Source organism: Scyliorhinus torazame, chromosome 29 (assembly GCF_047496885.1).
Source record: "Scyliorhinus torazame isolate Kashiwa2021f chromosome 29, sScyTor2.1, whole genome shotgun sequence".
Classification (NCBI taxonomy): domain Eukaryota; kingdom Metazoa; phylum Chordata; class Chondrichthyes; order Carcharhiniformes; family Scyliorhinidae; genus Scyliorhinus; species Scyliorhinus torazame.
Window position 1 is genome coordinate 894413 of NC_092735.1, and position 12115 is coordinate 906527.

General features: G+C 50.9%; 1 protein-coding gene across 1 annotated transcript in view; it reads right to left on the reverse strand.

Annotated features, from left to right (window-relative positions):
- Window positions 1-12115, reverse strand: part of LOC140403805 (peroxisomal membrane protein PMP34-like) — a 109903-nt gene that overhangs the window by 26864 nt on the left and 70924 nt on the right. The window contains exons 5-6 of the mRNA XM_072491964.1: window positions 2213-2358; window positions 1072-1167 (exon numbers count right to left, since the gene is read on the reverse strand). Coding sequence (XP_072348065.1) covers window positions 1072-1167; window positions 2213-2358 — 242 coding nt within the window. The remainder of the gene's footprint in view (window positions 1-1071; window positions 1168-2212; window positions 2359-12115) is intronic.

A 12115-nucleotide genomic window follows, 5' to 3' on the forward strand; every position in this document is an offset into this window, starting at 1 on the left:
ATCCTGAGATTACTACCTTTGAGGTCCTACTTTTTAACTTATCTCCTAACTCCCTAAATTCTGATTGTCGGACCTCATCCCGTTTTTTACCAGTATCGTTGGTGCCTATATGCACCACGACAACTGGCTGTCCACCCTCCCCCTTCAGTATGTCCTGCAGCCGACCTGAGACATCCCTGACCCGTGCACCCGGGAGGCAACATACCATTCGGGAGTCTCGTTTTCGACCACAGAAACGCCTGTCTACTCCCCTTACGATTGAATCCCCTATGACTATAGCCCTGCCAGTCTTTTTCCCGCCCCTCTGTGCAGCAGAGCCAGCCACGGTGCCATGAGCCTGGCTACTACTGCCTTCCCCTGGTGAGTCATCTCCCCCAACAGTATCCAAAACGGTATACCTGTTTTGGAGGGAGATGACCGCAGGGGACACCTGCACTGCCTTCCTGCTCTTTCTCTGCCTTTTGGTCACCCATTCCCTGTCTCCCTCACCAATCCTAATCTGCGGTGGGACCAACTCACTGAACGTGCTATCCACGACCTCCTCAGCATCGCGGATGCTCCAAAGTGAATCCATCCGCAGCTCCAGAGCCGTCATGCGGTCTAACAGGAGCTGCAGCTGGACACACTTCCCGCACATGAAGGAATCAGGGGCATCGGCCGCGTCCCTGAACTCCCACATTGAGCACGAGGAGCATAACACAGGTGTTGGCCTAGATTTTGATCTCTGGAGTTAAACCTGAACCTATGACCTTTGACTCAGAGATCAGGGTGCAGCTTCACTGAGGCCTTGCTCAGGCTTCTTCACCACAACTGGGGTAATCCCAGGGATACGGAGGCCCAGAAACCACGGAGCTCTCCGTTTTGAATTTTTAGGGTAAGCCAGAAGTGTCTGGACTCGGAGGCGCAGATCACGTGACCTGGAGTCATGTGGTACATCGCATGGTGGGGGTGGCTACCGTCAACAGCTGCTGTTTCTAGAATCTTCTCAGAGTTCAGATTTCAGCAACGGCAGCAACAATAAAGGGCCATGGCAATCGGGCACTGCCAACTGAGGAAGATTGGCTCACTTACCCGCAGTATGGACTGTACTGTCTGTAGGGGGTAGGTCACTGTGGTTGCAATGGCCTTGGCAATGGCTCCGATGATGAAGACTTCAAGTGAGAGAAGCTGATAATACAGAAGGAGAATATGCTGAAACATGGTCACCACATGGCAAATTGGGCCCGAATCACCGGCCTCACACTGCTCCGGGCACAGGCCCGAGACTTCACCCCAAATCCAGCCTAGTCTGCTCTCTAGGCCAAACCCTAGCCCCAGCTGGGGACACACACAGCTCCACAGGCCCCAAACGCAGAGCTTTCCCCAGGCAGCCCACTCAGATCCCAAGGCTGAGCCATTTTCTATTTTGGCATGTGACCAGAACACAAAGCCGGGCGGGGAGGCAGGAAGGCTGCTCCGCAGGGGCTGGGCCATCCGATGAAGCATGGTTGATTGGCCATTTCTCAGAGGTGACTGACCATCAGAGCAGAGTCCGATCCCACTCTCACTGACTGCCCCTCTCAAAGATAATTCTCTGGCTCTCAGTCGAAAACAGAATCCCAAATTCCCGGGGGGAGGGGGGGCACTGTGTCTCGTTTTTCTCTTTCTTTAATGAGCCAGGCCAGCATTTATTGCCCATCCCTAATTGCCGTTGAACCGAGTGTCTTCCTCGGCCATTTCGGGGGCAATTAAGAGTCAACCAGATTGCTGTGGGTCTGGAGTCACGTGTAGGCCAGACCGGGTAAGGACGGCAGATTTCCTTCCTGAAGGACATTAGTGACCCAGATGAGTTTTTACAACAATCGATGATAGTTTGCTGGTCACCTTTACGGAGACCAGCTTTATAGAATCATAGAATCCCTACAGTGCAGAAGGAGGCCATTCGGCCCATCCAGTCTGCACCGACCCTCCTGAAGAGCATTCTATCTCGGCCCCCCCCCCCATCCCTGTAACTAATTTTTATCACGGCCAATCCACCTAACCTGTGGACTTTGGACTGTGGGAGGAAACCGGAGCACCCGGAGGAAACCCACGCACACACGGGGAGAATGTGCAGACTCTGCACAGACAGTGACCCAAGCCGGAATCGAACCTGGGACCCTGGAGCTGTGAGGCAGCAGTGCTGACCACTGTGCCACCCCATGAACCGCATTTCCGACCCTCGAGTCCTTACCTCGGTCCGTCCCCTCATCAGATGTCGCTTCAGACCCTCGTAGAACATGAACTGGATGGCCGGATTGAAGACGAGGAGGAGGGATGGGATGGTGCTGCTCCACAGGGCCAGAACTCCTTCTTTCCTCACAATCTGGTTGATGGCGTCTGCAACAGATGAAGGGAAAACCACATCAGGAAGCAAGGCGCTGGAGGCTGGAGGAAGTTAATGGACAGTGCTGGGCGCACCCAGCAGTGACCAGAAAGTTCAGAGGTCAGCTCGGGTTGTGTGGAAGATCGGGCATCACCCAACATGAGAGGTCATCCAAGAGGTCAACACACTGGCTAGGGTATCGGACCAAATCTCCAATTTATATTAGGAAACCATTTATTAAACAATATTCATATAAATCCAAACCACCTGGAACAAAGACACAATAGATCGGAAAAAAAACAGTAATACACAAAACACCAAATTAACTTCGACATAAAAACTAAACTAAACCCTAACAGCTGACGGTGACTCTAACCTTAAAAAAGAAAATGATTGGTTTCCATCTCAGGGATAAACCCGCCACCGACCCCCTGGTGGTGAGCTTGACCTTCGCCAAATGCAGAGCTGTTATCAGGTCACCCAGCCAAGCAGAGGCCCTGGGCGGAGTGGGGATCTCCAGCCAAACAAAATTCACCTCCGGCCTATCAACGATGCAAAGGTGAGGACATCCTCCTTCACCCAGATTGTACCACGGTCGAATATGGCCACCAGCAGAAATGGATCCAAATCTACCCGGAGGATCTGTTGGAGAGGCCCAGAAGCCCATCAACTTGGGCAGGGCCACAACATACGTGTACGGTTAGACAGCCCACGGGAGCAGCGCTCACACTGATACTCAAACCCAGAGAAGACGCCGCTCACTGCTAGCCCTGGTCAGCTGGGTCCTATGCAAGACCTTGAATTTAATCAGGTTGAGCCGAGCACACGGAGATGTGGAGCTGACCGTGAAGGCCTCACTCCAATGGAACCCAATCCAACTCCCATTTCATCCTCACCTCACTCAACGAACAGAATCCTTTGTAGGCCATGGCCATATATGTCCAAAATAGTCCCTTCGTCAGGCCTGGCCAGAGGCAGAATCCACTTCAACAGGGACGAGCCAAAGGAAAGTTGTGTGAAAAATCGTGAATTTGAAAACAGTGGAACCAGGTGGTTGAGATTTCTCAGCCAACTCTTTAAAACTGCGAACCTCCCGTCCACGAACAGGTCCCCAAACTCTCCAGACTCTTCCCCTCCCGAGACTTAAATGTCAAATCCAAACCAGCTGGTAGGAAAAGATGATAGAACATCTTCAGTAGTGAGGCCGTGGAATGCCCTACCTGCTACAGTAGTGAACTCGCCAACATTGAGGGCATTTAAAAGTTTATTGGATAAACATATGGATGATAATGGCATAGTGTAGGTTAGATGGCTTTTGTTTCGGTGCAACATCGTGGGCCGAAGGGCCTGTACTGCGCTGTATCGTTCTATGTTCTATTAACATGGAAAAATACAGCACAGAACAGGCCCTTTGGCCCACGATGTTGTGCTGAACTTTTGTCCTAGATTAAGAACAAATTAAACTACACCCCATCATTCTACCGTAATCCATGTACCTATCCAATAGCCGCTTGAAAGTCACTAATGTTTCCGACTCAACTACTTCCACAGGCAGTGCATTCCATGCCCCCACTACTCTCTGGGTAAAGAACCTACCTCTGACATCCCCCCTTTATCTTCCACCATTCACCTTAAATTTATGTCCCCTTGTAATGGTTTGTTCCACCCGGGGAAAAAGTCTCTGACTGTCTACTCTATCTATTCCCCTGATCATCTTATAAACCTCTATCAAGTCGCCCCTCATCCTTCTCCGTTCTAATGAATAAAGGCCTAGCACCCTCAACCTTTCCTCGTAAGACCTACTCTCCATTCCAGGCAACATCCTGGTAAATCTTTGCACCTTTTCCAAAGCTTCCACATCCTTCCTAAAATGAGGCGACCAGAACTGTACACAGTACTCCAAATGTGGCCTTACCAAAGTTTTGTACAGCTGCATCATCACCTCACGGCTCTTAAATTCAATCCCTCTGTTAATGAACGCGAGCACACCATAGGCCTTCTTCACAGCTCTATCCACTTGAGTGGCAACTTTCAAAGATGTATGAACATAGACCCCAAGATCTCTCTGCTCCTCCACATTGCCAAGAACACTACCGTTAACCCTGTATTCCGCATTCATATTTGTCCTTCCAAAATGGACAACCTCACACTTTTCAGGGTTAAACTCCATCTGCCACTTCTCAGCCCAGCTCTGCATCCTATCTATGTCTCTTTGCAGCCGACAACAGCCCTCCTTACTATCCACAACTCCACCAATCTTTGTATCGTCTGCAAATTTACTGACCCACCCTTCAACTCCCTCATCCAAGTCATTAATGAAAATCACAAACAGCAGAACTGATCCCTGCGGTACGCCACTGGGAACTGGGATCCAGGCTGAATATTTGCCATCCACTATCACTCTCTGACTTCTATCGGTTAGCCAGTTTGTTATCCAACTGGCCAAATTTCCCACTAGCCCATGCCTCCTTACTTTCTGCATAAGCCTAACATGGGGAACCTTATCAAATGCCTTACTAAAATCCATGTACACTACATCCACTGCTTTACCTTCATCCACATGCTTGGTCAAAAAATTTACCTCCTCAAAAAATTCAATAAGATTTGTGAGGCAAGACCTACCCCTCACAAATCCGTGCTGACTATCCCTAATCAAGCAGTGTCTTTCCAGATGCTCAGAAATCCTATCCCTCAGTACCCTTTCCATTACTTTGCTGTTATGGGCGAGGCGTTTTCAGAACCAAAAAAATGTATCATGGAGTTCAACCAACCTCCCCCTTTAATGTATTTGTTGCTTTTCCGAGCACACGGCCTGTTCCCAAGGTGTGGGATTACAATTATGGACACGTGGGTTTTTAAACACAAAACACTGTTTATTCCATGAACTCAACTTAACATCTTAAATAAACATTGGATCTCTTAACCCCTTGCTTCAAAGAGAACTCAGAAAATATTGCAACAGTAAATAATTCCTTGAAATGTTCCTTCAAACTTCCAAGAGACATAACACCTTTAAACAGAATCACATCAGGTTAAAGGCTTTACAATTATGAGTTTAAATCACCCAAATGATCCAGAGATAGTCTTTCATGGCAGAGATCACAGCAAATCCAGCTCACTGCAAACACAGACACACACACAGCTCTTTTCCTCCAAAACTGCAAAACTAAACTGCAAAATGGCTGACCTGAGCTCAGCCCCACCCACTCTCTGACATCACTGTATTCTTTTCTTAAAAATATGTTCATTCAGGTTTTTCCAACAAAATTTTTAACAAACAAACCCCCCCCACAACAAAAGGGAAAAAGAACACAAACACAACAATCAAAAATAATACAAAACTTATACATTGGGTTTCCCCCGTATATAGTATCCCCCTCATATGACATTCAAAAGTACGCTTGGGGAAGCCCCCCCCCACCCACCCAGATACCCTACCCAAAAGAGACCCCCCACCCTTGGGTTGCTGCTGCTGCTGACCTCCTCCTAACGCTCCGCGAGATAGTCTAGGAACGGTTGCCACCGCCTGAAGAACCCCTGCACAGACCCTCGTAAGGCAAACTTTATCCGCTCCAGCTTAATGAACTCTGCCATGTCATTTATCCAGGCTTCCACACTGGGAGGCTTCGCATCTTTCCATAATAGCAAGAACCTCCGCCGGGCTACCAGGGACGCAAAGGCCAGGATACCGGCCTCTTTCGCCTCCTGCACTCCCGGCTCGTCCGTCACCCCAAATAGTGCCAACCCCCAACTCGGCTTGACCTGGACTTCCACCACCTTAGACATAGTCCTCACGAAACCCCTCCAGAACCCATCCAGTGCCGGGCACGACCAGAACATGTGGGTGTGATTCGCCGGGCTTCCCGAGCACCTCCCACATCTGTCCTCCATCCCAAAGAAGCTACTCAACCTCGTCCCTGTCATACGCGCTCTGTGAGTAACCTTGAATTGTTTTAGGCTGAGCCTGGCGCAAGAGGAAGAGGAATTAACCCTACTCAGGGCATCAGCCCACAGACCCTCATCAATCTCCTCCTCCCACTTGCCCTTTAACTCCTCCACCGAGGCCTCCTCCTCTTCTTTCATCTCCTGATAGATCGCCAAAACCTTGCCTTCTCCAACCCATACACCCAAAATCACCCTGTCCTGAATCCCCTGTGCCGGGAGCAACGGGAATTCCCTCACCTGCCGACTCACAAACGCCCTCACTTGCATATACCTGAACGCATTTGCCGGGGGTAACCCAAACTTCTCCTCCAGCGCCCCTAGGATCGCAAATGTCCCATCTATAAACAGGTCCCCATTCTTCTGATCCCTGCCCGATGCCAGCTCCGAAACCCCCCATCCATCCTTCCCGGGATGAACCGATGGTTCTCCCGAATCGGAGACCAAACCGAGGCGCCCATCGCTCCCCCATTTCGTCTCCACTGCCCCCAGATCTTCAACGTTGCCGCCACCACCAGACTCGTGGTGTACCTTGTCGGCGAGAGCGGCAGCGGTGCCGTCACCAGCGCCCTCAGGCTCGTGCCCCTGCAGGACGCCATCTCCAACCTCTTCCACGCTGCCCCCTCTCCCTCTATTACCCACTTACGGATCATCGCCACATTAGCTGCCCAATAATAGCCGCCCAGAATCGGCAGCGCCAGCCCTCCCCTGTCCCTGGTACGCTCCAGAAACACCCTCTTTACCCTCGGGGTCTTATTTTCCCACACGAAACCCATGATGCTCCTACCTACCCGTTTGAAAAAGGCCTTGGTTATCACAATGGGAAGGCACTGGAACACAAAGAGAAACCTCGGGAGGACCATCATTTTAACCGACTGCACCCTGCCCGCTAGCGAGAGTGGCAACACATCCCATCTTTTGAAATCCTCCTCCATCTGCTCCACCAACCGTGTCAAATTGAGCTTGTGCAGGGCCCCCCAGCTCCCAGCCACCTGGATCCCCAAGTACCGAAAGCTCCTTTCCGCCCTCCTCAACGGTAGGTCGTCTATCCCTCTTCACTGGTCCCCTGGATGCTCCACAAAGAGCTCACTTTTCCCTACATTGAGCTTATACCCTGAGAAGTCCCCAAACTCCCTTAGGATCCGCATGACCTCCACCATCCCCTCCACTGGATCTGCCACACACAGCAACAGGTCGTCCGCATACAGCGACATCCGATGTTCCTCTCCCCCTCGGACCAACCCCTCCATTTCCTGGACTCCCTCAGTGCCATGGCCAAAGGCTCAATTGCCAATGCAAACAACAAGGGGGACAGGGGGCACCCCTGCCTCGTCCCTCGGTACAACCGAAAGTATTCCGACCTCCGCCGATTCGTAGCCACACTCGCCACCGGGGCTCTGTATAGCAATCTGACCCAGCTGATAAACCCCTCGCCGAACCCAAACCTCCGCAACACTTCCCAAAGATACTCCCACTCCACCCGGTCGAAGGCCTTCTCCGCGTCCATAGCTGCCACTATCTCCGCCTCTCCCTCCACCGACGGCATCATAATCACGTTGAGGAGCCTCCGCACATTAGTGTTTAGCTCCCTACCCTTTACAAATCCCGTCTGGTCCTCATGAATCACCCCCGGGACACAGTCCTCAATTCTCGTAGCCAGCACTTTTGCCAGCAAGTTAGCGTCCACATTGAGGAGCGAGATCGGTCTGTACGACCACATTGAAGTGGGTCCTTGTCCCGATTCAGGATCAGAGAGATCAGCGCCCCGGACATTGTCGTGGGCAGGGTCACCCCCCTCCCTTGCCTCATTGAAAGTCCTCACTAGTAACGGGCCTAGCAGGTCCTGTAAAACTCGACCGGGAACCCATCTGGCCCCGGGGCCTTCCCCGCCTGCACATTCCCCAATCCTTTAACCAGCTCCTCCAGCCCAATTGCCGCCCCTAAACCAGCCACCTCCTGCTCCTCCACCCTCGGGAACCTCAGTTGATCCAAAAATCGTTGCATCCCCTCTTCCCCCACTGGGGGCTCAGACCTGTACAGATCCCCGTAGAAGTCCTTGAATACCTCATTTACTCTCACTGCACTCCGCACCGCATTCCCCCCGCTATCCTTAACTCCACCTATCTCCCTCGCTGCCATCCTCTTACGGAGCTGATGTGCCAGCATCCGGCTCGCCTTCTCCCCATATTCGTACGTCGCCCCCTGTGCTTTCCTCCACTGTGCCTCTGCTTTCCCTGTGGTCAACAAGTCAAACTCCGTCTGGAGGCTTCGCCGCTCCCTGAGTAGTCCCTCCTCGGGGGCCTCTACATATCTCCTGTCCACCCTTAAGATCTCCCCCACCAACCTCTCCCTCTCCCTGCCCTCTCTCTTCTCCCTGTGGGCCCTAATGGAGATTAACTCTCCCCTGACTCAGCCTTCAACGCCTCCCAGACTACCCCCACCTGCACCTCTCCATTGTCATTGACCTCCAAGAATCTCTCAATGCACCCCCGCACCCTACCGCACACCACCTCATCCGCCAATAATCCCACATGTAGTCGCCACAGCGGGCGCTGATCCCTCTCCTCTCCTAACTCCAGCTCCACTACATCACTGTATTCTTAAAGGTACATTGCTTAAATATCCATGTCTTAAAGGTACTCTCACATGACATTGCCTACCACCGAAGTAAGACTAACTGGCCTGTAATTCCCAGGGTTATCCCTAGTCCCTTTTTTGAACAGGGGCACGACATTCGCCACTCTCCAATCCCCTGGTACCACCCCTGTTGACAGTGAGGATGAAAAGATCATTGCCAACGGCTCTGCAATTTCATCTCTTGCTTCCCATAGAATCCTTGGATATATCTTGGAGTTTCAGCGGGAGCTGAGTGCGGGGGCTGCTGCTGGGTGAGTATTGAAGTTTAAAGTAACTTACCTTACAGGAGCATCTCTTGGGAGTTTCAGCGGGAGCTGAGTGCGGGGGCAGCTGCTGGGTGAGTATTTAAGTGAACACTTACCTGGTCCCGTTTCTGTCCCTCTTTGCTGCTGTTGTATTGTTTTTTAATTTTATATTTTTTAAGGCGGGAACAGGAAGTTCGACCCGCGGACTTCTGGGAAGTCCCTCACCAATAAATTCTGGTGGAGAGGAAACCCGAGACACTACACGTGTAGTGTCTCCCACCCGCCCTCCTCCTCTAACCTAATAATAAAACCCATTGGTCTGAGGTAAGTACCATATTATATTATTATTATTATTTTTTTTTTTAATTTAGTTGTTAGCCAGATCTTGATTGAAAGTTAGAGGAATGGCAGGGAAGGGAGTGCAATGTTCCTCCTGCAGGATGTTTGAGGTGAGGGATGCAGTTAGTGTCCCTGCTGATTTTACCTGCAGGAAGTGCTGCCATCTCCAGCTCCTCCAAGACCGAGTTAGGGAACTGGAGCTGGAGTTGGAAGAACTTCGGATCATTCAGGAGGCAGAGGGGGTCATAGATAGCAGCTTCAGGGAATTAGTTACACCAAAGATTGGAGATAGATGGGTAACTGTAAGAGGGACTGGGAAGAAGCAGTCAGTGCAGGGATCCCCTGCGGTCGTTCCCCTGAGAAAAAAGTACACCGCTTTGGATACTTGTGGGGGGGGGGACTTACCAGGGGTAAGCCATGGGGTACGGGCCTCTGGCACGGAGTGTGTCCCTGTTGCTCAGAAGGGAAGGGGGGAGAGGAGCAGAGCATTAGTAATTGGGGACTCGATAGTCAGGGGCACAGATAGGAGATTTTGTGGGAGCGTGAGACACTCACGTTTGGTATGTTGCCTCCCAGGTGCAAGGGTACGTGATGTCTCGGATCGTGTTTTCTGGGTCCTTAAGGGGGAGGAGGAGCAGCCCCAAGTCGTGGTCCACATTGGCACTAACGACATAGGTAGGAAAGGGGACAAGGATGTCAGGCAGGCTTTCAGGGAGCTAGGATGGAAGCTCAGAACTAGAACAAACAGAGTTGTTATCTCTGGGTTGTTGCCCGTGCCACGTGATAATGAGATGAGGAATAGGGAGAGAGAGCAATTAAACACGTGGCTACAGGGATGGTGCAGGCGGGAGGGATTCAGATTTCTGGATAACTGGAGCTCTTTCTGGGGAAGGTGGGACCTCTACAGACAGGATGGTCTACATCTGAACCTGAGGGGCACAAATATTTTGGGGAGGAGATTTGTTAGTGCTCTCTGGGGGGGTTTAAACTAATGCAGCAGGGGCATGGGAACCTGGATTGTAGTTTTAGGGTACGGGAGAATGAGAGTATAGAGGTCAGGAGCACAGATTTGACGTCGCAGGAGGGGGCCAGTGTGCAGGTAGGTGGTTTGAAGTGTGTCTACTTCAATGCCAGGAGTATACGAAATAAGGTAGGGGAACTGGCAGCATGGGTTGGTACCTGGGACTTCGATGTTGTGGCCATTTCGGAGACATGGATAGAGCAGGGACAGGAATGGATGTTGCAGGTTCCGGGGTTTAGGCGTTTTAGTAAGCTCAGAGAAGGAGGCAAAAGAGGGGGAGGTGTGGCGCTGCTAGTCAAGAGCAGTATTACGGTGGCGGAGAGGATGCTAGATGGGGACTCATCTTCCGAGGTAGTATGGGCTGAGGTTAGAAACATGAAAGGAGAGGTCACACTGTTGGGAGTCTTCTCTAGGCCCCCAAATAGTTCTAGGGATGTAGAGGAAAGGATGGCGAGGATGATCCTGGATAAGAGCGAAAGTAACATGGTAGTTATTATGGGAGACTTTAACTTTCCAAATATTGACTGGAAAAGATATAGTTCGAGTACATTAGATGGGTCGTTTTTTGTACAGTGTGTGCAGGAGGGTTTCCTGACACAATATGTTGACAGGCCAACAAGAGGCGAGGCCACGTTGGATTTGGTTTTGGGTAATGAACCTGGCCAGGTGTTGGATTTGGAGGTAGGAGAGCACTTTGGGGACAGTGACCACAATTTGGTGACGTTTACGTTAGTGATGGAAATGGATAAGTATACACCGCAGGGCAAGAGTTATAGCTGGGGGAAGGGCAATTATGATGCCATTAGACGTGACTTGGGGGGAAAGGTTGGTGAAGTAGACTGCAAGTGTTGGGCACACTGGATAAGTGGAGCTTGTTCAAGGATCAGCTACTGCGTGTTCTTGATAAGTATGTACCGGTCAGGCAGGGAGGAAGGCTTAGAGCGAGGGAACCGTGGTTTACCAAAGAAGTGGAATCTCTTGTTAAGAGGAAGAAGGAGGCCTATGTGAAGATGAGGTGTGAAGTTTCAGTTGGGGCGATGGATAGTTACAAGGTAGCGAGGAAGGATCTAAAGAGAGAGCTAAGACGAGCAAGGAGGGGACATGAGAAGTATTTGGCAGGTAGGATCAAGGAAAACCTGCTTTCTATAGGTATGTCAGGAATAAGCGAATGACTAGGGTAAGAGTAGGACCAGTCAAGGACAGGGATGGGAAATTGTGTGTGGAGTCTGAAGAGATAGGCGAGATACTAAATGAATATTTTTCGTCAGTATTCACTCAGGAAAAAGATTATGTTGTGGAGGAGAATGCTGAGACCCAGGCTATTAGAATAGATGGCATTGAGGTACGTAGGGAAGAGGTGTTGGCAATTCTGGACAGGCTGAAAATAGATAAGTCCCCGGGGCCTGATGGGATTTATCCTAGGATTCTCTGGGAGGCCAGGGAAGAGATTGCTGGACCTTTGGCTTTGATTTTTATGTCATCATTGGCTACAGGAATAGTGCCAGAGGACTGGAGGATAGCAAATGTGGTCCCTTTGTTCAAAAAGGGGAGCAGAGACAACCCCGGCAACAATAGACCGGTGAGCCT